We start from the raw sequence: 27,440 nt of genomic DNA on the forward strand, positions 1-27,440 counted from the left end.
TCCTGGGTGCCAGCCCCCCTGCTCTAACCACGAGACCCCACTCTCCTTCCAGGAGCTGGGGCTAGAACCCAGGGGTCCTGGCTCCCAGCCCCCCCTGCTCTAAGCACTAGACCCCCACTCTCGAGTTAGGAGACCAGCTGCCAGGTATCCCCGGCTCTGGGAAGGGAGTTTCATTGGGTGAACACGAACCCAGCTTTGGTCTGTGAGTGTCCTGGGCTGCTGGGGGGACGGGTGCGTCTCGGAGCTGTGTGGGGCAGGTGACCTGTGTGTGGGTCTAGCTGCGGGTGTGGGTGTTGTGTACCTGTGACTGGGGCGGGGCGGGGGGCTCTCTCTCTGTGAGTGATTCTGGGCATATTCCCGGCAGGGCTGGGCTAGCAGGGGGCTGCGGGTCAGGAGTGAGGGGCACCCGCGGGGCTGGGGAGGTAGCTGGGACTAGCCCCCCCGTCCCCCTCTCTCTTTTGTCTCCCCCCCCCCCCCTTACCTGACTCTTGGTCCTGCAGGGAACAGCCAGTTGGGGGGAGGGGCGGATAATTTCCGCCCCTCCCCCAGTCAGTTAACCCCACGGAGCCTGGGTCACAGCTCGCCGTCCCAAGCGAAGGTGGGGTGAGCATTGCCACCCCGGACTCCTGGGTCCAATTCCCCATCTTCGCTTCCCCTCCTCCTGAGATCTGAGGGGGTTGCGGAGGATCCCTCCTGGACACCTGCGTCCAATTCGTGCTGGGAGCCGAGAGCTATGGGGTCCCTCCCGGACTCCTGGGACCCCTTCCTTCTCTTGGTTTCTTCCCCAGAAAACCCGGACTCCTGGGTCCTCTTCCCGGTCTTCCTTTCTCCCCCGTGACATCTGAGGGAGTTCTGGGGGCTCCCCTCCGGACGCCTGGGTCCCCTTCCCCATGCCGGTCTCTTCCCCAGCTGACCCGGACGCCTGGGTCCCCTTCCCCATGCCGGTCTCTCCGCCCCGGCCGTGAAAGCGTTAAGGCGGAGGGATGAGGGGGAGGGAGGTGTGGGAGGGGATCCCAGCTCCTGCGGCCAGAGCGGAGAAGCGACAATCTCGGTCTTCCCCGAGCTGGAGCCGCCAGGTGAGGGGGCAGGAGATCTGGGCCGGGGTGCCCCATAGGGGAGCAGGGGTGTGTGTGGGGGGGTATAATCTATGGGGGAACGTCTCTTTAAATGGGGGGCTGTGCCTATGCACCCCCCAAGCTTAACCCCCCCATCTGGGCAGCCTCCCGGAGAGACAGAGAAGGGTCCACGGTCCCCATTGTGAAAGTGGGGAAACTGAGGCGCGGGGGGGGAATCTGGGAACCGAAGCCAGGTCACTGCTTTCTAACCACTGGCCATCCTTCCCCTTAGACAGACAGACAGACGGGTGCAGGGGGATGGAAAGATAGATAGAGCGTGTAGCCAAAATGGGAATATCTGTCTCCTAGGGCTTTAGAGAGACATTGTGGGGCAAAGGTGAGGGGGGGGGCAGCCCTGGGCTGGCAGGAGCTGCGGGTCGGGAGGGAGGGGCACCGGCAGAGCTGGGGGGGGCGGGGCTGGGCTATCGGGGCTGCGGGTCGGGTGTGAGGGGCCCCGGCAGGGCGGAGGGACGGGGGGAGCCCAGGGCTGGGCGGTGTGGGGTTTAGGCTGCGGGTCAGGCTTGACATTAACCCTTTCCTTTCCTTCCCCAGACTGGCGAAGAACCCCTCCCCCTCGCCGAGTGTCCTGAAGACCCCCCCCCCTTTCTGCAACCCCAAAATTCCCTAGGAGGGGCCCCTCCCCCTTTGCCGCATTGGCCCCCCGGATAGAGGGAGGGGAGCCAGTTAACCCTTTCACGCGCGGGGTGGGGGAGCCCCCCAGGGAGGGAAGGGGGCGATCCCTCGGGGGAGGCGCAGGGGGGGCCCCGAGCGGTGAGGCTGGGGCAGCCCAGAGGGGCGTGGGCTGGGGAAGGGGGGGGTCTCCCCGCGGCAGGATGGGCTGGCGGCGGCGCCCCCCGGCCCAGCGGGAAGAGCGTTTCTACGAGACCTACTACAGCCTGAGCCAGCTGTACCCGCTGCTGCTGCTGCTGGTGCTGGTGCTGGGCACCTGCCTGGCGCTCCTCGCCGCCCACCTGGCCAGCGGCAGGGTGAGGGGCCGGCCGGGGGGCAGGAAGGGGGCCCCGGGAAGGGATGGGGCACTGCCCCCCCCAGTGACCCACGGTGGAGTCTACTGCTGGGGGTCTTGTGTCCGCTACCGGGCCCCAGTCACGCCCCCTCCCCTTTGCTGCCCCGCTGGGACATGCTGCCCCCCCCCCTCCCCGCTTCATCCCCACTGCCCCCCCCAGCTTCCCCAATCCAGCCCACGCCGGCCCCTGCCCCTCTTTTCCCCACTGCCCCCACCATGCTCTCCCCGCTCCCCCCCCCCCCATCAACCCTTTCTCCACTCAAAGCCCTGGTGGCCTCCGGATCCCAGAGCCCTCTTCCCCGCCCCCCCGCTGTCCCCGGCCCATGACCCGTCCCCCCGCTGTCCCCAGACCTCTGAGCCATCCTCCAGGATCCCCGTCCCTTCCACACCTCTTCCCCCCCTCCCGGGCCCCCAACCGCGCCTCCCGCCCCTCTCCCCCCTCCCGGGCCCCAACCGCGCCTCCCGCCCCTCCCGCCCCTCCCCGGGCCCCCAACCGCGCCTCCCGCCCCTCCCCGGGCCCCCAACCGCGCCTCCCGCCCCTCCCCAACCGCCCCTCCCCCCCTCCCCGGGCCCCCAACCGCGCCTCCCGCCCCTCCCCCCCTCCCCCGGCCCCCAACCGCACCCCCCCGCCCATCCCCCTTCCCCCGGCCCCCAACCGCGCCCCCCGCCCCTCCCCCCCTCCCCCGGCCCCCAACCGCGCCTCCGGCCCCCAGTCCATCCTCTGAGCTTGCAGGTGCCAGGGGAGGCAGAGGTTGAGGGGGACTGGGGGAGAGGGAGCCAGGTGACCTGGTCAGGCTGGTTAAAAGCCGACCAAGTTGGGGGCCAGGGGTTTGTCTTCCCTAGGATGCCAGTCCCCAGAAATCTTTAGCTGCTCCCCAAAGGGTTAATAGACCAACACCACCACCCAATGGCCAAAGACTGCAGCTGCACACCGTGCGGCTCAGTGTCCCCTAGTGAGCCCCCAGCACCGCGGTGACCCCCTGTGCCCCAAAAGGGCGTTGTGGTGGCTGGAATTTCACTCTGCCATGGGTCTGATCCCCAGGAATTCTCCTCCAACCTGAGCTTCCTCATCACCTTATTCGTGGCCCTGGCTGTTTTCTCCCTCATCCTCATCCTGGTCTGCATCGAGAGCATCTTCCAGGAATGCACACGGGTCTTCTCGGCCATCATCTGGGCTTGCCTCCTAGCCATGGGCTACATCTTTGTATTCACCAGCGGCGTGGTCAGTGCCTGGGACCAGGTGAGACCTAGGGGCGGCTGTACTGTACAATGGGCACTAGGGGGCAGCAGAGGGTGGGGGTGGGGAAGGGGCGGCTGTACTGTATAATAGGCACTAGGGGGCAGCAGAGGGTGGGGGTGGAGAAGGGGCGGCTATATGGTATAATGGGCACCAGGGGGCAGCAGAGGGTGGGGGCGGGGAAGGGGTGGCTATATGGTATAATGGGCACCAGGGGGCAGCAGAGGGTGGGGGTGGGGAAGGGGCGGCTATATGGTATAATGGGCACCAGGGGGCAGCAGAGGGTGGGGGTGGGGAAGGGGCGGCTATATGGAAATAGGGCTCCATGCTGAGACCTGCCTGGCCTGACTCCCCCCTCTAGGTCTCATTCTTCCTCTTCATCATCTTTACTGTCTACACCATGCTGCCCGTGTGCATGCGGGATGCCGTGGTCGCTGGCCTCGCCTCCTCCCTCTCCCACATCATTGTTTTGGGTGTCTACCTGTCAGCTGGGCGGGGGTCGCGGGCTGAGCTGGCTGTGCAGGTGAGAGCCCCCTACCCGCTGCTCCCCTGCGGTCCTTTGTTCCCCCACAGCAACACCTTCCCTCTCTGCCCTGCTGCCCTCTTGCCTTGATTCCCTTCACTGCCCCCTCCCGACCCTTAGCCCAGCTCCTACCCACCCCATGTCCTATTGGTGTCCTGCATTTCCCAGAACCCCCCTTGTCTCCTGACCCCCTCCTTCTAGCTTCCCTGTCTCCCCATATTGACCCCTTTCCTAGCTGCGTCTCATCCCCTGTCTCCCACCAATTGTCCTGTAGAAGCTGCCCCCCCACACACCCTCATCCCCATCTCCATCGCCTCTCCCATCCATCCACCCACAATTGCCCCATAGATTCCCAAAGCCATCTCCCTTTTCATGCCCACCTCTGAGCCCCATCTCATCCTCCTCTCTACCCCCACCCCCCACAGCTGCTGGCCAACGCCGTGATCTTCATCTGTGGCAACCTGGTGGGGGCCTATCACAAGCACCTGATGGAGGTGGCTTTGCAGGAGACCTTCCAGGAGACCTTCAAACTCATCCAGTCCCGAGTCAAGCTGACTCTGAGATAGCGCGTAGGTGAGGACGGGGGATACCTGCATATTTGTCCCTCTGTCTCACCTTCGCATACCCACTCTGTCCTTCCATCTATCTGATTTCCACATAACCCCTCCATCCATCCACTGATATACCAGACACAGCCCTTCCATCTCTCCCCCTTCTTCATCCATCCCATCTCCAGATTCATACCTTGCAAGCCCAGATGGGATCACTGTGACCATCTCGTTTGAGCTTCTGTACAACACATGCCAGAGACCGACTCCAAAATAATTCCTAGAGCGGATCATCTAGAAGAAACATCCATCTTGATTTTAAAATTGTCACTGATGGAGAGTCCACCATGCCCCTCGGTCAATTACTCTCACCTTTGAAAATCTGCACCTGATTTCCAGTCTGAATTTATCTAGCTTCAACATCCAGCCATTGGATCATGTTAGACCTTTGCTAGTCTGAAGAGCCCATTATTAAGTGTTTGTTCCCCACGTAAGTACTGAAAGACTGTGACCGTGTCACCCCTGAACTTTCTCTTGTTAAACTCAATAGATTCAGCTCCTTGAGTCTATCAATCAAAGGCAGGTTTTCCAACCTTTGAATCATTCTTGTGGCTCTTCTCTGAGGCCTCTCCAACTTATCACCATCCTTCTTGAATGGTGGGCATCAGAAGTGGACACAGGATCCCAGTAACGGTCGCACCAGGCCAAATCCCAAGGTAAAATTACCTCTCTGCTCCGACTCGAGATTCCCCTGTTGATGCCTCCCAGGGTCCCATTAGCTCTTTTGGCCGCAGGGTGTCAGCTGACTATCCACCACAATTCTTAAATCCTTCTCCGAGTCAAATCTGTGTATCCATGCGTCCAGCCTCCATGCACTGCCCTTCCTCCCCACCCCCATCCGTGCACCCACCCACCCATAGCTTTCCTTCCGTCCATCCGCCCCATACTCAATGGTCTATTTAATCTCCATACATACCCCTCCCTCCCTCCGCCAGCCCATACACATCCATCACTCCCTCCCTCCTTCCCCATATCCACTCACCCACCTTCCCATCCATCCCTCCCCATCCCCATGCCCATCCATCACCCACGCATATCTCTCCTTCCCTCCCTCCCTCCATATACACACCCATCTATCCATCAAACCCATCTCCATAAATATATATCCATCCATCCATCCATCCATCCATCCCCACCCCTGATGGCCTCTCACTCATTCTCTACACCTTCCCTCCCCCCCACCCAGGAGCACCTCCTTCTCTCCATCCTACCCGCGTACATCGCCATGGAGATGAAGGCCCGAGATCATCGAGCGACTGCGGGACGGGGGGCGGCAGGAAAGCGCAAACAACTTCCACAACCTCTACGTCAAGCACCACAAGAACGTCAGGTACCAAACCCCCCATCCCCACCCCACCCCCACGCTGCGAGGGGACAGCAGGGCGCAGGGGGGATGGGTGTTGTGAACCCATGATCCCCTTTATAAGCACCCTATTCTCTGAGGGCTGCCAGGGCGGTGAGCAGGGTTAGGGCATGTCTCCCCAACTCTCACCCCTGCATCCAGGACCCTGATGCTGTTTCCCCGCTTCCTAACTCCCCCCACAGCATCCTGTATGCCGACATCGTGGGGTTCACAGACTGGCCAGCGAGTGCTCCCCAAAAGAGCTGGTCTGATGCTCAACGAACTTTTTGGCAAGTTTGACCAGATCGCCAAGGTAAGACAGCTGGATCTCCCCCCTCATCCCCCCCCACAAAAAACCTCCAGCCTCCCAGAAGCTCCCTACACCTCTGCACCCCTCATCAGTAGACCTCTGACCCCGGCACCTCCCTGGGACCTCTCCACCCCACTGGGGGGCCCTTCCTGCGTCCTGTGGGACCCCCACCCCCAGCACCTCCAGAGACACCCCCCTGAACTCCCTATGGATCCACCTCCTACACCGTTCCAGAGATCAGGCCCCTTCTGTGCCATCCCTACCCTCCTTCACTCCACAGGGTGCCCTTGCACCCCCATGGAAACACCTCCACTCCCTCCCCCCAGGGGGAGATGGGGACCCCTGCCTCCCAGAGATCCACTGTCTCAGACTGAGACCCCTTAGGGACTCCACACCACCTCCAGCTCAAAGACCTCCTACTTTCTCCCAGGGGCCTCCAGGGGACCCCCTCTCCCCTGCACGAAACCCAGATCTCCAAGGATCAGCCAGGGGTCACAGGAGGGAGGGATTTCACATCTCTGTCATAGACTTGAAGGCCAGAAGGGACCATTGTGATCTAGTCGGACCTCCTGCACACCTCTGTCGTGGCTCAGAGCCCTCCCGTCTCCAGACATTGGAGATATTTACTATTAGCCGACATGGATGAGGCCGTATGCCTTCGGACGCAACCTTGTCAGACCATCCCCTCCAGAAACTTATCCAGCTCAGTCTTGAAGCCAGTTAGGTCTTTGGCCCTACTGCTCCCCTTGGGAGTCTGTTCCAGAACTTCACTCCTCTGATGGTGAGAAACCTTCATCTAATTTCAAGCCTAACCTTGCTGGTGGCCAGTTTAGATCCATTTGTTCTTGTGCCAACTTTGCTCCTGAACGTCAGTAACACCTCTCCCTCACCTGGTGTGTTTCTCTCATGAGCGCTGGCAGAGCAGACCAGCAACTCAGCATGGATTCCCAGTGCAATGCTGGGGCAAACCAAGAGAACGTGATCCTTGGACGTATAGCAGAGGAGCGGCGAGTGTGGGAATGGAGGTGATTTTTGCCTCACTGGGAAGACTACCACGGGGACACCGCATCCAGTTCTGGTGCCCACCTCTTACAAAGGGACATTGGGGAGCTTGGACCGGGGGTAGAGAAGAGCCACAAATAATTTCGGGGGCTGGAGAAAATGCCAGAGACATAAAGAGCTCATTCTGTTGAGCTTGGCAACAAGAAGCCTGAGAGATGTGCAAGGACCTCCCTGGGGAGCAAATGTGAGGTACTAAACCCCTGTTTAATCTACCAGGAAGGAACAAGAACCAACGGCTGGAAGCTAAAGATGGAGAAATTTCAAACTGGAAATAAGATCTGAATTTCTAAGAGTGGAGGTGATTAACCAATGGAACAAACTCCCAAGGGAGGTGGTGAGGGGCTTCCCCACCTCTTGAAGGTTTCTGATCCAGGCTGGAAGCAACTCTATTTTGGCCAAACCCAAGTGACTGGGTCACTGCAGGGGGAACTGGGTGAAAGTCCCTGGGTATACAGGAGATCAGACTGGGTTATCCTATAGTTGCTTCTCTCCTTGAACTCTGAATTTGGAGGAGAGGACCAGAATTGCCTTGCTATGAAGGACAGACCCTCTCTTCCCCCTCTCTCTAGGACAATGAGTGCATGCGCATCAAGATCTTGGGTGACTGCTACTACTGCGTCTCGGGGCTGCCGGTCTCGCTCCCCAACCACGCACGCAACTGCGTCAAGATGGGATTGGATATGTGCCAGGCTATCAAGTGAGTACGGATGGCTGCCAAGAGAGATCCACACCTCTGAGAGTATGCTGTGCGGGTGGCCCACCCCTTGGTTGCTGTGATGGGCTTCAGAGCCTGCTCCAATGGGCTGCAACCACTCCACTGGGAGGAGTGGTAGATACGCTGGAGGGCAGGGATAGGATACAGAGGGACCTAGACAAATTGGAGGATTGGGCCAAAAGAAATCTGATGAGGTTCAATAAGGATAAGTGCAGGGTCCTGCACTTAGGATGGAAGAACCCAATGCACAGCTACGGACTAGGGACCGAATGGCTAGGCAGCAGTTCTGCGGAAAAGGACCTAGGGGTGACAGTGGACGAGAAGCTGGATATGAGTCAGCAGTGTGCCCTTGTTGCCAAGAAGGCCAATGGCATTTTGGGATGTATAAGTAGGGGCATAGCGAGCAGATCGAGGGACGTGATCGTTCCCCTCTATTCGACATTGGTGAGGCCTCATCTGGAGTACTGTGTCCAGTTTTGGGCCCCACATTACAAGAAGGATGTGGATAAATTGGAGAGAGTCCAGCGAAGGGCAACAAAAATGATTAGGGGACTGGAACACATGACTTATGAGGAGAGGCTGAGGGAACTGGGATTGTTTAGTCTGCAGAAGAGAAGAATGAGGGGGGATTTGATAGCTGCTTTCAACTACCTGAGAGGTGGTTCCGGAGAGGATGGTTCTAGACTATTCTCAGTGGTAGAAGAGGACAGGACAAGGAGTAATGGTCTCAAGTTGCAGTGGGGGAGGTTTAGGTTGGATATTAGGAAAAACTTTTTCACTAGGAGGGTGGTGAAACACTGGAATGCGTTACCTAGGGAGGTGGTAGAATCTCCTTCCTTAGAAGTTTTTAAGGTCAGGCTTGACAAAGCCATGGCTGGGATGATTTAATTGGGGATTAGTCCTGCTTTGAGCAGGGGGTTGGACTAGATGACCTCCTGAGGTCCCTTCCAACCCTGATATTCTATGATTCTATGATCTCTTGTCCTCCCCCAGGAAGCTACGGGATGCCACTGGTGTGGACATCAACATGAGGGTCGGGGTGCACTCGGGGAACGTGCTGTGCGGGGTCATAGGACTCCAGAAGTGGCAGTATGATGTCTGGTCCCACGATGTGACACTGGCTAACCACATGGAGGCTGGAGGAGTGCCAGGGTGAGAGAGGGGCATGGGGGTGCCCCCTAATGATGCATGATGCATGGAGGAACGCGTGTGTTTGTGAGTGTTGGGCCGCCACTAGATGGTGAATGGAGGTACTCCATATAGCATGTGTTTGTGTGTGTTTAATGCTGTCCCTGGTGGTGAATGGAGGAACTGCATATCGGTGTATGTTGTGTCATGCTGCCCCCTTATGAGGAATGGAGAAAGTCCATGTAGTGTGTTGTGTTATGTTGTGCTGACACCTAATGGTGCATGGAGGAACTGCATATCCATGTGGCACTGCCCCCAAGTGGCACGTGGAGGAACTATATGCCGCTGCGCTGCCGCCCTCTCTTGGTGATGGAAGGACTATCCTGCGTCTCTGCGGGGGGTGCTGCCCCCTGAAGGGGAAAGTGGGAATTATGCCGGGAATTTTCAAAGCCTCCCCAGGAGAAACGAGGCATCAGCTTGGAAAAATCACAGCCTGCATAAGTGTGTGTGTGTGTGGCATGCTGCCCCCTACTGGTGCACAGAGGAATTGCATGCCCTCTCTTCCACAGGAGGGTGCATATAACCGAGGCCACCTTGTCTCACCTGGGAGGGGTCTATGCTGTGGAGGAAACCTGTCGCTGGCAGCGTGACCCCTTCCTGAAGGAGAACAAAGTAAAGACTTTCCTGGTCATTGACCCTTGGGTGAGTCGATGGCGACGACAGGACACTTAACTGGTGCTGATGCAAAGATTAGCGCACAAAGGGTTAATGGGGGTGGGGGTGGGATAGGGAGCCTTTCCCCTCTAGGGGGCGCTGGTTCCCATCCAGCCCCTGGGATGGGGGATGGGTTGGTTCAGGGGGGCAGGGAATGGGACACAGAGCCTGTCCCCTTGAGAGGGTGCTGGTTCCCATCCGGGCCCAGGATTGGGGACTGGTTGGCACATGGGGGGCAGGGAATGGGATAGGGGGTGAGCGTGTCTCTCTCTGGCTGTTTTGTTGTTCTCCATGGCACCAGGTGGGAGCGGAAAGCTGCAACAACACCCTGTCCCCGGTGCCTGGGGAGGGCCAGAAGATGAGGGCGTCTGTCCGTATGACCCGCTACCTGGAGTCCTGGGGGGCTGCCAAGCCGTTTGCCAACCTCAAGCACCTCGATACCATCCCAGCCGATCAGCCAGGATTCACCAGGAACAACCATTCGGTGTGTCCAGCAGGGGGAGGTGTTTGATACGGAGTGAGCCGTGCTGAGCCTCCTCCACACCCCAGCCTTGCTCTCTGCGGCACGGCATCCCCCCAGCGACCCCCTTCGTGCCACTCCCTGCAGCCTGGCGCCCCCCTCCTGAGCCCCCCCCCACCGCACTCCCTGCAGCCCGGCGCCCCCCTGCCGAGCCCCCCCCACCGCATTCCCTGCAGACCGGAGCCTCCCCCACCACACTCCCCGCAGCCCGGTGCCCCCCTGCCGAGCCCTCCCCCACCGCACTCCCTGCAGCCCAGCGCCCCCCTCCTAAGCCCCCCCCCACCGCACTCCCTGCAGAGTGGAGCCTCCCCCACCGCACTCCCTGCAGCCCGGCGCCCCCCTGCCGAGCCCTCCCCCACCGCACTCCCTGCAGCCCGGTGCCCCCCTGCCAAGACACCCCCCCGCACACACTATTTAACCAACCAGTTCTCAGTTCCTTCACACACCACTAGGGGGCAGCAGCAGAGACTGAGACATGCCGTGCTTTAAAGGGGTAGCACAAGTGGGAGCTGTCTTACACTGAGTCCCCCTATAGGGGCAGCACAACACCCCATAAATCTGACCCTCCCTTCCCTTTTCTCTCCACAGGAGAGCTCTCTGGGGTCCCTGACCCAGTCGAAGACAGTGGAGCGGTAAGGTGTATCCCCTTCCTGTCCCTTAAAATTTCAGGGGGGCATGACTATCCTGGGGGAGGCAATGAGGGGTGGACTCCTTGTTTGGCCCACAGACGCCTCCCCCTCTGAATCAGCGAACCCCAAATTGTGATGCTCATTCTTCTTCCCCCCTCCTTGGCGGATTTGGGGGTCTTGGTTCCAACGGGTAGAGACGGGGGTGATTGTGGGGGGGTTGAGCCTGTCTGGGGTTCAGTGGGGATTGGAGGGTCAGTGCGGAGGTCACTTTAGGGGTCAGGCTGTGGGGAAGTGAGGAATTGGGGGTCAGTGTAGAGGCTGAATTTGGGGGGGTCAGGCTGGGGAAAGCCGGCGAATTGGGGCAGTGTGGGGGAGATAGTAAGGAGTTTAGACTTGGGGCACAGTGGGCATTTTTAGGGGGTCAGTGTTGGGGTGATTTTGGAGGTAGTGGGCTGAGTTTGGGGGTTCCCTGGCACTGGTCCCCTATGGCATATTGGGGCGACCCCCACTACTGCCTCCTGGGGTCACTGTCCCTTACAGCGGGGGTTCTCAGTGTTCTGAGGCCCCCCACAACAGGGGGGGAGGGGGAACTCTGGGTCAGGGGGTGAGGTAGGGGTCAGCGGGCTTAAGCCAGCTCCCCCTGGCAGGGTCCAAGGAGGGAGCGCCACCTCCCCACCTTGACTCACCTCAGCAGGCCCCGCAGCCTATCTGGGTTGGGGTGGGGAGGGCTCAGCTCAACCAAAAATTATAACGGAAAGGTTGGGGGGCTCAGCTCAAAAAGGTTGAAAACAGCTCAGGGTGCAGGCGGGGGGTTGCTAGGGGCTGTGTGTGGGCGGGGGGTAGCTCAGGGTGCAGGCGGGAGTTGCTAGGGGCTGCGTGTGGGCGGGGGGTAGCTCAGGGTGCAGGCGGGGGGTTGCTAGGGGCTGTGTGTGGGCGGGGGGTAGCTCAGGGTGCAGGCGGGAGTTGCTAGGGGCTGCGTGTGGGCGGGGGGTAGCTCAGGGTGCAGGCGGGGGGTTGCTAGGGGCTGTGTGTGGGCGGGGGGTAGCTCAGGGTGCAGGCGGGAGTTGCTAGGGGCTGCGTGTGGGCGGGGGGTAGCTCAGGGTGCAGGCGGGGGGTTGCTAGGGGCTGTGTGTGGGCGGGGGGTAGCTCAGGGTGCAGACGGGGGATAGCTGGGAGCTGTGTGTGGGCGGAGGGTAGCTCAGGGCTGTGTATGGATGGGAGGTAGCTCAGGGTGCAGGGAGGGGGTAGGTTGGGGGCAGGGAGGGGGGTAGTTAGGGGCTGTGTGCGGACACGGGGTAGCTCAGGGTGAAGACAGGGCAGGTAGCTCAGGGTGCAGGGAGGGGCGAGCTAGGGTGTAACCGTGCCTTTGTGGGTCACAACTAGGATGCCAAATCCAGGACGAACTGCTGAGAAATAGGGCAAACGCAACCCAAAACTGATGGTTATTCTTTTATAAGATAGACCAGACCAGCCACACAAGTAAACTCCTCTTTCCCCACACTGGCTAACAGGAGAACATAACGGCAGTTTCCTCAGGCATTCCAGCTCTTACATCCCCACCAAAAGTCCTGGATTCAGAGATGAGTGGTTCTTTGCCACCAGGCTCCTCAAATAATCGGTTCTCCAGATCCCAAAGGACCAGCCACACACCCAGGTCAATCTATAATTTCAATCTTACCCAGAAATCACACTCATGCCAGTCCTTTAGCATCTAACATTTTTAAAGGTTTATTCCTCAAAAGAACGAAAAATGAGAGTTCAAGTTGGTTGAAGGGATCCATGACACCCAGTCCTGGCCAAGTTCCTGGTTCAGGCTTGTAGCCGTGATGGGCTAAACTGCTGGCCGAAGTCAAGTCTCCGTAGTGCGTCCACAGCTGGGGTGGGTCATTCAGGCCTTTGTTCTGAGCTTCCGGTTGTAGCAAAGTCCCCCCAGCGGTTGAAGCAGGACTGAAGACAAAGTGGAGAAGATGCAGCTGCCCTGTATAGTCTCTTGCCGTGCGGCCTCTGCTTCCTTTGTTTCCAACACAAGCTGGCCTGCACCTGGCTGGGAAGCCTGAGCTCTCTCCATGGGCGGGCCCCTGCAGGCCTGGCTGAGTCACCAGGCCTGTCTGCCTTCTCTCAATGGGTCGACTGGGGAGGTGTGGTCCTCAGTGGGCATCCGGCAGGCTAGACAGAGCTGACGCCAGCTTGTCTGGGGGTGTCACCCAGAAGCACAGCCCAAGTTTGAAACACAGACGTACCGCCATGTCTATAACTTCTAGGGCAACGGTGGTACAAACATGTAAGCTAGAGTATCATATCTGGCAAATGAGAACCTTTTTGCAGATATCTTACATGGCCTATCGGGCTGTGACAGGTGTCCCAGTGGCGGTCATTCAATTAGGGGGAACTGCCGAGAATGGGGCAGATAATCCCCATAAAGCTGGTGGGTATTCCAATACTTAGAACGTCACATACAAAAATGATACATGCATGCAGATGGCGTAGTCATAACCAGCGAATCAAACCCTGTTCACAGACACCTCTCTTGACAGCCTTTGTCCAGTATTTGCTGCAAATATAGAACAGTGGTTGCAACAATGATCTGTATGCTCATATTCTAATCGGATAACATCACCTAGGTAGCTCAGGGTGCAGGGAGGGGTTAGCTGGGGCTTTGTATGGATGGGGGGTAGCTCAGAGTGCAGGGAGGGGGTACCTAGGGGCTGTGTATGGGCAGGGGGTGTAGCTCAGGGTGCAGGGAGGGGGTAGCTCAGGGCTGTATATGGAGGATGGTAGCTCAGGGTGCAGGGAGGGGGTAGCTGGGGCTGTGTATGGATGGGGGGCAGCTCAGGGTGCAGGGAGGGGGTACCTAGGGGCTGTGTATGGGCAGGGGGACGTAGCTCAGGGTGCAGGGAGGGGGTAGCTCAGGGCTGTGTATGGAGGCGGGTAGCTCAGGGTGCAGGGAGGGGGTAGCTCAGGGCTGTGTATGGACGGGGGGGGTGTAGCTCGGGGCTGTGTATGGACAGGGCGGGGGTGTAGCTCAGGGCTATGTGCCAGGAGGGCTCCCCTGCAATCCCTCTTCCCCAAGGGCTCTGCCAGACAGGGAGCTGGGTCCCCCACCCCAGTGGCTCTTATGGGCTGCGGGAGCAAAGGGGGCTGGGAGCTGAGGAGCAGCCTCAAAGCCCACCAGCGGTAGCTGAGGGAACGCGGCTGCCTGCCCCATGGCACCAGCCAGAGCAGCAGCTGCCCCACACTGCCCAGCTGTGGCTTCCCGCCTCTGACCGGGCCAGGGAGCGGGGTGAGAAGGAGGTGGACCAGGGGCATGGAGCTGCCTTGCTCTTGCACGGTAGCCTGGTGGGGGGCATCGCCCCCGTGTCTCCCCAACTCTGCCCATGGGCTCGGGGCTCCAGAATTCAGCCCAGCTGCTCCCGCCTCCCACCCCACGGCTCCTGGCTTCAGTCCTGTGGGAGGTGCTGGGGCTCGGGCTCTGGGTTCTAGCCGCAGGGCCCCACGGGACCCCTGTTGAGAACTGCTGTCTTACAGGGTGCTCTCTCCCCTCCCCCATGTCTCCCTCCCCCACCCCCCATTCTATTTTCAGGGTTCGTTCCCCCAAGGGGCCGGATGAGGAGCTCGATGGGGTAGATGAGAAATTTTTCCAGGTGTTGGAACAGCTCAACTCCCAGAAGTAGGGTCCTGGGGTGTGGAGGGGGGGCAGATGGGGAGGGGCAGGAGGGGGGACCTTGGGGTAGATGGGGAGAAAAGGGTGCGGAGGGGAGAGGGAGGAGGGTCTGGGGTATTGGGGAACTGGGAAGCGGGGAGAAAGAGGGAGCCGGTGGGACATAAGAGAAGGTGCCATGGGGGGCAGGACACAGGGGCTGAGGAATCAGTGCAGGGGAAAGGCAGAGGGGGAAGGGTGCATGGGGCGGGAGGGAAGAGAGGAGCAGCGAGGAAGAGGATGGGGGCAGAGGCTGGGATTGGGTGCTGGGGCTGGGGTATGTGTGTATCTGGGGGGTGGAGGCAGGGGGGAGTCCCAGACCCCGCCCACTCCCCTCTCTCCACCCTGTTTCAGGCAGTGGAAGAAGTCAGAGGATTTTAACCGCATCACCCTATACTTCAAGGAGAAACTCATGGAGAAGGAGGTGAGCTGGGCTTCCCGATGGGCGAGGGGGCACTGCCAGGGTGGAAGCTCGCAGCCCCCAGGGCAAGCAGGGCACCAACCCCGTGTGACGGCTGACTTGGGATGCTCTGCCCCATGGGCCCCCTGATGGCCAGTGTCCCTCCTGCAGCTCTCTCTGCTCCCTCCCCCCCCCCCCACCCGTGCAGGACCCACTCTCTGCCCCATGGCCCCCCTGGTGGCCACTGTCCCTCACTGCGGCTCTCTCTTTCTCACCATGTAGTATCGACTCTCAGCTCTGCCTGCCTTCAAGTACTACACGGCCTGCACCTTCCTGGTCTTCCTCTCCAACTTCCTCATCCAGATGCTGGTGGCCCACAAGTGAGGATGAGAGAGGGGTTGGGATCCCCTCAATCCTGACCTGCAGCCCCTTGCAAGCCCAGCCCTGGGCTCCCCCACCATTGCACATGGATTGTCTGAGCCAACCGGAGTCATGTCCCAGCCCTGAGCCAAGGAACCTCAGAGTCATAAATCATCCAACTGGTGCTAATGGGACAGAAATGCCTCCTGAACTTGTCATCACCAGGGCTTCCCTCTCTAACCCCCCTCCACAGCTCTGCCGGTGCCCCTCAATCCCGACCCAGAGCCCCCTGATAGCCCAACCCTGGGCTCTTCCCCCCACAGCTCTGCCAGTGCCCCTCACTCCTGACCCGCAGTCCCTGCTAGCCCAGCCCGGGGGTCCCTATTATTTCTAGTTTGTCTTCTGTTCTCCTCCAGGACCCCAGCTCTAGGAATCTCCTACGGCATCTCCTTCTTCCTCTTCATCCTCCTCCTCTTCACCTGCTTCGCTGGGAACCTGGCGGTAAGTGAGATGAGCAGGTCACTGCTGTGGGGAAGCTCACAGCTCCAGAGTTGCCCTTGTATTCTCCCCCCTCCCAACATGCCCCAGCTAGGGAAATCCCTCGTCCCTTCAGCTCCTGGCTGGGGGCTATCTAACCCTCCCCTCTCCCCTCTGCCTGCTCTCCCAGAAGTGCTTCCAGAAAGGCCCCAAGATGCTGTACTGGGTGCCCTCCCTCTCCACGGCCGTCTGCACCCAGCCCTGGCTCCGGGTCACCCTGGGCATCACCACCATCCTGGTCGTCCTCACCATGGCTATGTTCAACTTCGTGAGTAACCAAAGGAGGGGGCGTTCTCTCCCCAGCTCTGGGAGAGGAGTGGGGTCTAGTAGAGTAGAGGGGCTGGGCTCCAGGACTCCTGGGTTCTATCCCCGGCTCTGGGAGGGGAGTAGGGTCTAGTGGTTAGATTGGGGTGGGGATGGGAGCCAGGTCTCCTGGGTTCTATCCCCAGCTGTATCCCTCTTGCTGCTTACGATTACCTCCTCCTCTTTGAGCAGTTCTTCATACCCACGCCCTGGTGTCCTCCACCATCCCACAATCCCGCGGTGCCGGTGAACGCCACATGGGAATCTCCCTCAACCGATTCCTTATTCAGCATTCCGGTAAGCTTCACGCCCCAGTGGGATGCTGTCGCTCTTGAAGGTGGACTTGGGAAAGTCTTTAACTCACCACCCCCTTTCTCCCTTGCCCTGCCCCCTTCCCTGTGCCCCACCCCTTCCCCGTGCCCCACCCCTTCCCCCCATGCCCCTCCCCCTTGCCTCCACAGTACTATGTTTACTGTTGCATCCTGGGACTCCTCTCCTGCTCCCTCTTCCTCCACATGAATTTTGAACTCAAGCTCCTGATGCTGACGCTTTGCCTGGTGATCTACAACGTCCTCTTTCTCCACAGCCACGCCTGGCTCTCCGACTGCTACGTCGGGCGCCTCTACCCCAACCAGACCGTGCTCCGGTAACTGCTGGGGCGGTGCCCCTGCAGCGCCCCCTAGGGCAAGCACTGACCGTTGCGCCCCCACCCTGCTCCCTGCAGCACAGCACCCCCTAGGGCCAGCACTGACTGTGTGGAGGGAGCGCCCTCTACTGAGTCTCCACCCCCAGCTCCCTGAAGCGCAGCGCCCCCTAGTGTCTCACTGGGGCCAGCACTGATGGCCAGGGTAGAGCGCCCCCTACATAGCCCCTGCCCCAGCAGAACCTGGAAGTCTTCCACTCAAACGCAACGCAGTCCTGCTTAGCCAGTCCGAGCTGGGCCCAGGTCTGCTCTCCGCTTAGGGTTACCAGATGTCCCGTTTTCTACCAGAAAGATGTACTGACCGGACACTACAAGTCCGGTAACCCGTGGCGGGAGGCAAGGAGGGGAGGCAACAGGTTGTCAACCCGTGCCATCCCCTGCTCAGCCACGGCCACCTCCTATGGCTTGTGAGCAGGCAGGCAGGCTCTGCAACAGACTGCAGCTCCGGAGCAGAGGGAGCCCAGGGCGGGGAGGGAGCATCCGGCTAGGAGGAAGTGGGAGGAGAGAGGGGAGCGAGCAGGGCCTTGGGGAAGAGACAGAGAAGTGGGCAGGGCTTTGAGGGAAGAAGCTGTGCGAGGGGCATGGCTGGGGTCTTGAGGAAACACATGGAGCAGGGTCAGGGCCTCGAGGGAAGAGGCGGGGCATGGGTACAGCATGGGGTACTGGTTGTCAGCAATTAGAAAGTTTGGCAACACTCTCTCTGCTACCTGGTCTCTCTCCTTCTGCCCACAGGCCAGGGGTCCTGAAGGAACCCAAGCTGATGGGAGCCGTTTCCTTCTTTGTCTTCTTCTTCACCCTGCTGGCCCTGGCTAGACAAGTGAGTCACAGCGCCCCCTAGGGGTGGGGCACTGCCACCCCAGACGCCTGGGTCCTATTCCCCTCCCAGTTTCTCCCCCTGTGGGGCTGAGAGCTGCAGGGCCCACTGGGGACCTCCCCTGGGTTCCCTTCTCTATCCTAGTTTGTCCTGCTGCGGTGCCCCTGGGGTGAGCACCTGGTACTGCAATCCAGGACACCTGGGTCCAGTCTCCCATCCCAGTCTGTTGTGGTGCAAGCCGCCTAGAAGAAAGTCTCCTGTACTGCTGTCCCGGACACCTGGGTCCCACTCTCTCCCTGGGTGCTGGGAGCTGCAGTGCCCCTACAGGTGAGTGCCCTGCACTTCCGTCCCTGGGGCCTGGGTCCCATTCCTTGTCCCAGGCTCCCCCCCCCAGGTGCTGGGAGTTGAATGCTATCCTGGATGCCTGGGGCCCCTCCCAGTCGCTCCTACTGGGTGCTGGGAAGTGCAGGGCCCATTAGGGTGAGAACCGCCCCTCTCCGGGACTGAGGGGCCTGATGGGCCCGGTCCCTTTGTCTCTCTCTCTCAAAGAACGAGTATTATTGCCGTCTTGACTTCTTGTGGAAGAAGAAGTTCAAGAAGGAGCGTGAGGAGATCGAGACCATGGAGAACCTGAACCGTGTCCTGCTGGAGAATGTGCTCCCGGCCGACGTGGCACAGCAATTCATCGGCCAGAACCGGCGTAACGAGGTCAGCCCGGCTGCGCGCCTCCCCTTTAACGGGGGAATTTCTGACTGCCACCATTCAATTCTCCAATGCTGCCACCCGGTGGCCAAGCTGGGTACTGCAGCCAGAAGGAAGTGGGCTAATGATTCATAGAATTTCCCCAAGTTTAAGGCTGGAAGGGACTGTTAGGTCAGCTAGTCTGACTTCCTGTGGAACATAAGTCACTGATCTTCACCCAGGTACCACTGTACTGAGCCCAGCTTGGGTTAGACCAAAGTGTTTCAGTCCTTGGGAGGCTAAACTGTTGTGGCCACTGGAGAGACTGAGGTACTGCCAATGCCCGAGGACCCTGCAATGGCAGGAATTTGATTTGGTAACATGAGCCGAGGTGATGCCGGCAGGCATCCCACGCCCTATGCTTCAGAGGAAGGTGAAAACTCGCCCCAGATCCTTGCCAATCTGACCTGGAGGGATGTTCCTTCCCCACCACAAATCTGGTGACCCAGAGCATGTGCTCCAGACTAACCAGCCAGGCATCTAGACCCAGGGTTCTCTGAACCACCTCAGAGCCCTGGTCCACCCCATCCAATGTCCCATCTGCAGCTGTGGCCAATCCCTGATACTTCAGAGAAAGGTGAAAAAATACCATGGAATGCATCTGGCTAATTATGCATTGAGGGGGAAAAGAATCTGACCTCTGCATTCCCCATCCTGGTCCCGTCTCCCTGGGGCTGAGAGCTGCGGGTCCCATAGGGATGTCACTTTGGATGTCAGGGTCCCATTCTCCATCACACTCCCCCTGTGGGGCTGAAAGCTGTGGGACCCATGGGGATGTTGTCCCAGATCTCTGGGTCCCATTCCCCATGCTACTCCCTCACCTGTGGTGCTGAGAACAGCAGGGCCCATAGGAGAACTCTCCTGGATGCCTGGGTCTCATTCCTGAGATCCTGACATGACGTGTGTCCATATAAATTTGCCAACATATGGACACTCAGTTCCTATTGAAATTATTGGGATTTAGGACCGTAGGACTGGAAAAGGCCTCCTGGGTCACCAAATGCAGGTCCTGCTACCTCAGATAGCCCTGTCTTCCCTATTGAGCACCATCCTCACACTACTATAGGGTTTCCCCACCACCACCAGTCCTATTAGAGGCTGTTCCAGAACCTTCTTTGTCTGATGGTCAGAAACCTTCTCATCTTCTCCAGCCTCAGTTGCTCCCTTGTTAGTTTATCCCATTTGTTCTTGTGTCAGCATTGTCTTTTAGTTTCATAAGCTCTTCCCCGGCCCTGGTGTTTCCCCCGATGCATTTACAGAGAGCAATCTGCCTATGTTTCAAGCTAAATAAACCCAGCTCTTTTTCCTCTTGTCAGACTGGCTCTCCATTCCCCCGATCATCCTTGCCGCCCTTCTCTGCATCTGGTCTAACTTGAATGAGTTTGAGCTAGCGAATCATGCTGGCTGGTTTGAGCATCTCAACAGCTGCTGTTGAATTGCTCTTGTGGGGTCTGTTGTGGTGGTGTAGTGGAATCTTTTTGGTGTGATGTTGTTGAATGAGGCAGTGGTTGCGTTGGGTGGGTCATAATATTGGTTGTGTTGGGTTTTGTTTCATGCGAGGTGATGGATCGGTTCAGGAGGCTATGGTGGTCTGGTGGGGTTTTGCTTTGGGTTGTGGTGTAGCAGGGGGCTGGTTGGTTGGGTTTAGCGATCGGTGGGTTGTCTGGGTTTGGTGGGTAGTGTTGGTTGGGGCTGGTTGGGTTTCACTGACTGTGTTGGTTCGCTGTGGTGCACTGTGTCAGTTGGTGGTGTTTGGGTTTGATTGGTTGTGACGGTAGGTGTGTTCACTGGAGCCGGGTCGCTGGAATGGGCTCTGCTGGCTGACTGGGATGGGCTGCGTTTGGATTAGTTGGATGGGTTTGGTGGCTGCTGTGTGTGTTGGGGGTGCTTGGGTTTGGCTGGCTGTGGTGAGGGGTGTGTTGCCGGAGTTGGCTAACTGTGGTGGGTTGTGTTGACTGGGGTGGTTGGGTACATGCTGGTGGCTGTGTCCACTGGGGATGTTTGGCTTTGATTGGCTGTGGTGATCAATACGTTGGTTGAGTTTGGATAGCTGTGTTGGTTGGTGGTGGGGTCTACAATGGACGGTGGGGGTGTGGTTTGATAGGCTGTATTGTTTGGGAGTGGCTGGGTTTGTATGGCTGTGCTGCTTGGAGCTGGCTGGTCGTGGTGGGCTCTGGCTGGCTCAGGTGGGCGGTATTGATCATGGTGGCTGAGTGTACTGCCAGGGGATGATGGTTGGGGTTGGTGGACTATATTGGCTGTACTGATTGTGGTGGTTGGATAGGTTTAGTGAGGTCTGTGTTGGCTGGGGGTGTTTGCGTTTGGTTGGTGGTAGGGTTGGCTGTGGTAGGTGGGTTTTGGCTGTGGTTTGATTTGCGTCTATCTGCCCTGTCCACGCTCTGTGTGAAGTTATCAGAAAGTGATGCACTGTCTCTCTCTCCCACCCACCCTCCCTTCCAGGACCTTTACCATCAATCCTATGACTGTGTCTGCGTCCTCTTCGCCTCCATCCCTGACTTCAAGGAGTTCTATTCTGAATCCAATGTCAACCATGAAGGACTGGAGTGCTTGCGACTGCTCAACGAGATCATTGCAGATTTTGATGAGGTCCGAGGCGGTTCAGATGAGATCTGGGCACTGGAAAGTGGGCAGCATCTCAGCACATAGTTAATGGGTCATGGGGCCGATCTGGGGCAGAGGGCTTCTGTCTCGATAGAGCTGGTTGGGCTGAGGATCCAATCCAGGGGAAGTAGGGAGAGTGAGATGGGGCTGAATGGACCAATGACTTGGTTATTTCCAATCCTGCAGCTGCTCTCGAAGCCAAAATTCAGTGGCGTGGAGAAGATCAAGACCATTGGCAGCACCTACATGGCAGCTACGGGATTAAATGCCACTTCTGGCCAGGACAATCAGCAGGTACCTCCTTTTTCTCTCCTTTCCAGAGCTCCAGCCAAGTGTTCCCCAGTTTCCCAGAACCCCTTGGGGCTGGGTGACAGCTCCTGAGCTTCCCCTGTGTCCCATCTCTCTCAGACCCTTGCTCATCTCCTGGACATATGCTCTGATGGTGGGTTGACTGTTTTCTCATTGGTTGTGGGTGGGGTTAGGCATTGGTTCCCTGATTGTGATTGGTGGATTTTCCTCCTCCTCCCACTGTGGTGGTGGTGGGGTTTACCCTTCAGGATGCCGAGAGGAGCTACACCCATCTGGGCATCATGGTGGAGTTCGCGGTGGCCCTGATAGCCAAGCTGGATATCATCAATAAACACTCCTTCAACACCTTCAAACTCCGTGTGGGTGAGTCCCCTCCAACCTAGATCAGGAACTGTCTCCCCCAGGCTCTGCAACCTTTGCTGTCCATTGGATGTGGCCAGCATTGGCATGGCCAACATTGACCCTGCTGACGGCCAATGTTGGGTCTGTTGGTTGGCCTTGCAGGTTGGGCACACCAACTATGGCCAATGTTGACCTCACTCAACTGGCCGTGCTTCCCCAGTTTCCAGTGATGACCCAACCCACTTGACCACATGCGCAATGACCAGTGTTGACCCTTCTCAGATGGCTGATTTGGGGATATGTGACTGGGGAGGAACAATGTAGGGATTTGGGAAATGTGTTTGGTATTTGGGTGTCAGGATTTCAACATTGGGTGCTGGAATGTTGATGTTCGGTGCTGGGATTTCAGAGGTGTTCCAACAGACTGTCATCCTAGATAATTTTTGAGGCTCTCATGAAATGTTCACGTGGTCTCACCCTGCACAAATCTTACTAGCTGTGTCCCCCATCCTCCTACATTTGTCTCTCTCCCACCTTCCCACATCCTTTCCAGGTATAAACCATGGCCCAGTGGTGGCTGGTGTGATTGGAGCCCAGAAACCACAGTATGACATTTGGGGAAACACAGTGAATGTGGCGAGTCGCATGGAGAGCACTGGAGTGCTGGGGAAGATCCAGGTCTGAGGAATGATGCAGTGTTGCCTACTTAGCAACTTAGTGACTTTTTAGTTTCCCTAGCGAGAAAATAAGTGTCAAAGTGACCAGTGACAAATCTAGTGACTTTCACTGCCCATTGCAGTGACATTCAGAGAAAGACGTCACCAATGTGTGTAGTCACAAAATCATTCACAAGCAGCTCAATAGTGTTAATCAAATCCATTCCATGCTCTTCTTACTACATTCTATTGCACACCAGGTCAATGTCATCAGGTCTCAGCTGAGCATGTCCTCGGAAGGAATCACATTCCAGGGCTGTCAAGGTTCCTTCCCCACTCTGAACTCTAGGGTACAGATGTGGGGACCTGCATGAAAACCTCCTAAGCTTACTTTTACCAGCTTAAGTTAAAACTTCCCCAAGGTACAAACTATTTTACCTTTTGCCCTTGGACTTTCGCTGCCACCACCAAATGTCTAACCGGGTTTATTATTGGGAAAGAGTTGTTTGGACACGTCTTTCCCCCAAAATCCTACCAAAACCTTGCACCCCCCCTTCCTGGGGAAGGTTTGATAAAAATCCTTACCAATTTGCATAGGTGACCACAGACCCTAACCCTTGGATCTTAAGAACAATGAAAAAGCAATCAGTTTCTTACAAGAAGAATTTTAATAGAAGAAAAAGTAAAAAGAATCATAGATTCATAGATATTTAGGTCAGAAGGGACCATTATGATCATCTAGTCTGACCTCCTGCACAATGCAGGCCACAGAATTTCACCCACCTCTGTAAAATCAGGATGGTAAATACCTTACAGGGTAATTAGATTCAAAACATAGAGAATCCCTCTAGGCAAAACCTTAAGTTACAAAAAGACACAAAAACAGGAATATCCATTCCATTCAGCACAGCTTATTTTCTCAGCCATTTAAAGAAATCATAATCTAACGCATCTCTAGCTAGATTACTTACTAAGTTCTCAGACTCCATTCCTGTTCTGTCCCTGGCAAAAGCATCACCCAGACAGACCCAGACCCTTTGTTTCTCCCCCCTCCAGCTTTGAAAGTATCTTGTCTCCTCATTGGTCATTTTTCAGAGTAAGAGCCGTGTTAGTCTGTATTCGCAAAAAGAAAAGGAGGACTTGTGGCACCTTAGAGACTAACCAATTTATTTGAGCATAAGCTTTCGTGAGCTACAGCTCACTTCATCAGATGCATTCAGTGAGCTGTAGCTCACGAAAGCTTATGCTCAAATAAATTGGTTAGTCTCTAAGGTGCCACAAGTCCTCCTTTTCTCATTGGTCATTGTGGTCAGGTGCCAGCGAGGTTATCCTAGCTTCTTAACCCTTTCCAGGTGAAAGGGTTTTTCCTCTGGCCAGGAGGGATTTTAAAGGTGTTTACCCTTCCCTTTATACTTATGACAAGGGCGTCTTGGGCTGAGATCACTATAATCTTCAGGCGAGGAACAGAAGTTCGTGGAGGCTAATTAAATATTTGCTAAAGCCAGGGGCACTTTGGTGAGAGCAGCACATTCGCCAGGGCCTGTGTGTTCTTTCTCCCTGCTCCGTAGTAGGTAGCCCAGCCTGTGTGATGCAGGGAAAGCCGGCTAATGAAGCGAGCAGGGCGGGCGAGGCAGGTTAGCCAGCAAGGAGAGCTGCACGGATGGAAGATGGGGTGGGATGAGATGGGGCCATGTGCCCCAATGGGGCAGGGGGCACCGTTGCCTTCAGGGATGAAGCCCTTACTACAGGGTCAAAGGTGGAGCTAGCTTGATTTTGGTTCCTCTTTACTCCTTCCCTTGGCATGGCCTGGGTTTAGTGGCCCAGCTGTTTTCAGAAACGAAACCCCGGCAGTGGGGGGAAGGGGTCCGGCTAGCAGATTTTTTTGTTTTTAAATCTACTTTCTTGGCTCCCTACAGTGCTGAGCTCAGGTCAGGCAAATGCCCTCTTCCCCCTGGCTCTGGGCCCTCCCTTTCACTCACCTGCTGGCTCAAATCCAGGCTGGCAAGATGAGGCTCAGCTGAAATGAACCAACCCCAGCCGCCCTGGCTGCAGTGTACAGAGAGCCCTTCCCAATGCGCAGAGGGCTGTGGTTTCCTTCCCAATGCGCAGAGGGCGCCCTCCTGATGACGACTGTACTGGTGTAGTTGCTTCTGGTGTGCAACAGAACGTAGTAAGAAGAGCCTGGAATGGATTTGATTAACACTATCGAGCTGGTTGTGAATGATTGTGTGACTATACTCACCTGTGTGTGTGTGTGATTCTCTGTTGAATTCTCTGGAAATCTGGTTCGGTGACATTTTTGACCCCTTTTGAGTGCTTCAACAGCCGCATCTAGCGACTTCTCAGGGTTTGTCTGGTGCCTTCCTGCTATATGGAGTTGGCAGCACTGTCGTGGGGGGCACTGCTGTGGGGTAGCTCACTGCACTAGGGTCCCTCGCTGGGCATGCAGTGGGGAAGCTCACACCGGAGGGAAGAAAGTGGGGGGAGCAGGGTGGAAGTGTGGTCCCCAACCTCACCTAGGCCCTACCTGTCATGACCTACTCAGGGACCATGGCATCGCTGTGGGGAAGCTTGCAGCACCAGAATCCCTCCAACCTGGGAGCTCGGAGAGATGCTGAAATTACAAGGCTAATTTTCTCCCTTCCCTCCTTTACTCCTCCTCCCCCCAGGTCACAGAAGAGACAGCCAGGGCCCTGGAGACCCTGGGTTACACCTGCTACCTCCGTGGGATTATCAAGGTCAAGGGCAAAGGCCAGCTACGGACATACTACGTCTGCACCGACCTGTCCCGCTCTGGCCTGCAGGCCCCCATGCTCAGCTGAGAGCTTCCCTCCCTCTCCCTCCCCCGGACAAATGGACACAGCACGGCCTACAGAGGGCTGGTCTCCTTCTGTCCCACTGCAGTACTTCCTCTCCACCACTGGGGGGAGCTGGCACAGGAGCCTGATGGCTTTGCATTCGTCCCACTCATGTCATGACTTGATGCCTGGACTCAGTCTTTCACAATGAGACAAGCGAAGGGCTGCGGGAGACTTTGGGGGCAGCTCACAGGGCGATGAACCCCACCTGAAGGAGGCATGGAAGGGGGGCTGTTTTGAGGTGGATGGGGTTCAGAAGGGAATGACACCCCTGAAGAGCTGGGTGAGAGAACATGGGGGTACAGGGAGAGTTCGGAATAACACGATCCCCCTCAGTGAGGGGCTGGGGGAGCCAGATGAGGAGAGTCCCCCCTCTTCCCCTTTAATCCCTCTTCCTTGAAGCCGGCCCACCCCCACCCCCCAGGCCCCAAATGTGCTGTGGTCTCAGCCTCATCTGTGTATGTGCTTCCTGTTACCCAAGATCAGTGGCAGGAAACCGCGGCTTCCGGAGAGACCAGAACTGGCTTCCCCGGGAAGATCATCCTTCCCCAGGGTGTGCCAGGGCCTGCAGGGCAGGGGAGGTTTAAGTGGGGATTGTGTGTGCAGAGTAGGGAGGGAGTGTGTGTGAGTGTGAGTGTGTAGGGGGAATTTCCTATAGCTTTAGTATAGGCAGGGCCATTAGTCAGCCTGATTGCCTGGCAGCCTGCCACTATAAGATCCCAGTTTCTGGTGATCTTGCTGAACTCACGCTGAAATTTCCCACACCGGGCTGATTTTATTTTATTTTATTTTTTTTCTGGAAAGTTTCAGCCCACTAAGTTCAGCCGTTTCGGAGAACGAGGCGAGTGAAAAATCTACTCTGGCAAGCTTTTCTTTCAGCCGCCCTAGTGCCCCCTTGCTTCAGAGCAGGAACTTGGAAATTTGGCAGCTAAGAGCCTCTGCCCATTCGGTCTGTACCTGAGGCTCAGCAGGGTTTTCCCGGCAGTTGCAGCTCTGGGCCAAGATGATGCTGAGGACAAGCACTGGGAGCAGGGCTCCTGTCTCACTTCTGCGCTCAACGCGCCCCTGCCGGGCCCAGGAGACGGAAGCTGCCCGAGTTGAATGAAGAGGGGAGAAAATTGGGTGAGGGGAGTTAGGCAAGGGGAATGAAGAGCCAGGAGGGGAGGGAAGGGGGCATAGCTTGGAGGCGGGCAGAGTATGGCACTAGGAGCTTAGAAAGGGGACTGGGACTGGTTGGGCAAGGAGACTGGGACCAAGAGGGGAGACTGGGACTGGCTGGGCAATGAGACTGGAACCTGAGAAGAGACAGTGGGACTGGGAGCTGCTGGGGTGGGGGATTTTTAGGTCAGAAGTGGGCAATAGATCGTTTAGTCTGACTTCAGAAGACACTGGGGCTGTCTGGGCAACAAGACTAGGGCTGTCTGGGTGGGGAGCCTGGGACTGGCTGGACAAAGAGGCTGGGACTGGAAGCCAGGAAGACAAGTGGAAAATGGGAGATAGGGGAAAGGGGGCTGGAAGCCAGGAGGTGCTGGTGTGGGGAGACTGTATGCAGACAAGGCACTGGTATGGGAGCAAACAGGTGTGCAACCAACGCTTGTCCCCCTCTAGTGCAGGCCCACATAGAGGATGACTGCCTGCTACTGCTACCCGTTATTCTGCCGATCTCTGTGCAGGGGATCCAATGATTCCAGCCCTGCTGATGGGCCACGTGCGTGCCAATAGGATGCCACAGGAGGGGATTTCTGTGCAGGGTTTTTTTGTTTGTTTTTTCAGTTTCCTTTTGTAAAAACCCAGGAAATCACCCACAAAAGCTACATTAAAAGAATATTATTAAGGTTCCAAAGCTGAGCATGCTCAAATAAGGAAATGCCCAAAGTCAGGGGCCCTGTGCAAAATTGACTGCGGTAATGTCTTTTAACTTAGTTTTTTGTGGATGTAATTATTATATTTAAGGTCATGTAGGAATACACAGCATTACTGATTTGTAAACGGTGTCTCTGTGGCTATCTGTTACTCGCTGCACACACATTAAGCAATTTTTTCCCCCTGAGCAGGGGCTGGCAGGGACACACACACACACACTGCAGGTCTGATCCCCTGCAGCAGGGGGACACACACACATCACACAGCAGGGCTCATTTCCTCCAGCAGGGGGCAGCAGCAGGGGCTAG

General features: G+C 57.3%; 1 protein-coding gene across 1 annotated transcript; it reads left to right on the forward strand.

Annotated features, from left to right (window-relative positions):
- Positions 1-496: 496 nt before the first annotated feature.
- ADCY4 (adenylate cyclase 4) lies at positions 497-27,258 on the forward strand. The gene is given in 29 exon segments (XM_073308589.1): positions 497-1,076; positions 1,668-2,101; positions 3,182-3,379; positions 3,738-3,899; positions 4,325-4,468; positions 5,694-5,747; positions 5,749-5,837; positions 6,053-6,078; positions 6,081-6,113; positions 6,116-6,162; positions 7,791-7,918; positions 8,930-9,088; positions 9,634-9,766; positions 10,080-10,262; positions 10,887-10,930; positions 14,508-14,594; positions 14,979-15,048; positions 15,307-15,404; positions 15,801-15,885; positions 16,052-16,189; positions 16,417-16,521; positions 16,686-16,870; positions 17,660-17,744; positions 18,291-18,449; positions 20,943-21,089; positions 21,291-21,398; positions 21,662-21,776; positions 22,309-22,433; positions 25,081-27,258. Coding segments are annotated over 28 exon segments (3,213 nt in total). The 5' UTR covers positions 497-1,076; positions 1,668-1,948; the 3' UTR covers positions 25,234-27,258.
- The last annotated feature ends 182 nt before the right edge of the window (positions 27,259-27,440 follow it).

The sequence above is a fragment of the Lepidochelys kempii genome, chromosome 13 (genome assembly GCF_965140265.1).
Source record: "Lepidochelys kempii isolate rLepKem1 chromosome 13, rLepKem1.hap2, whole genome shotgun sequence".
In the NCBI taxonomy this organism is placed as follows: domain Eukaryota; kingdom Metazoa; phylum Chordata; order Testudines; family Cheloniidae; genus Lepidochelys; species Lepidochelys kempii.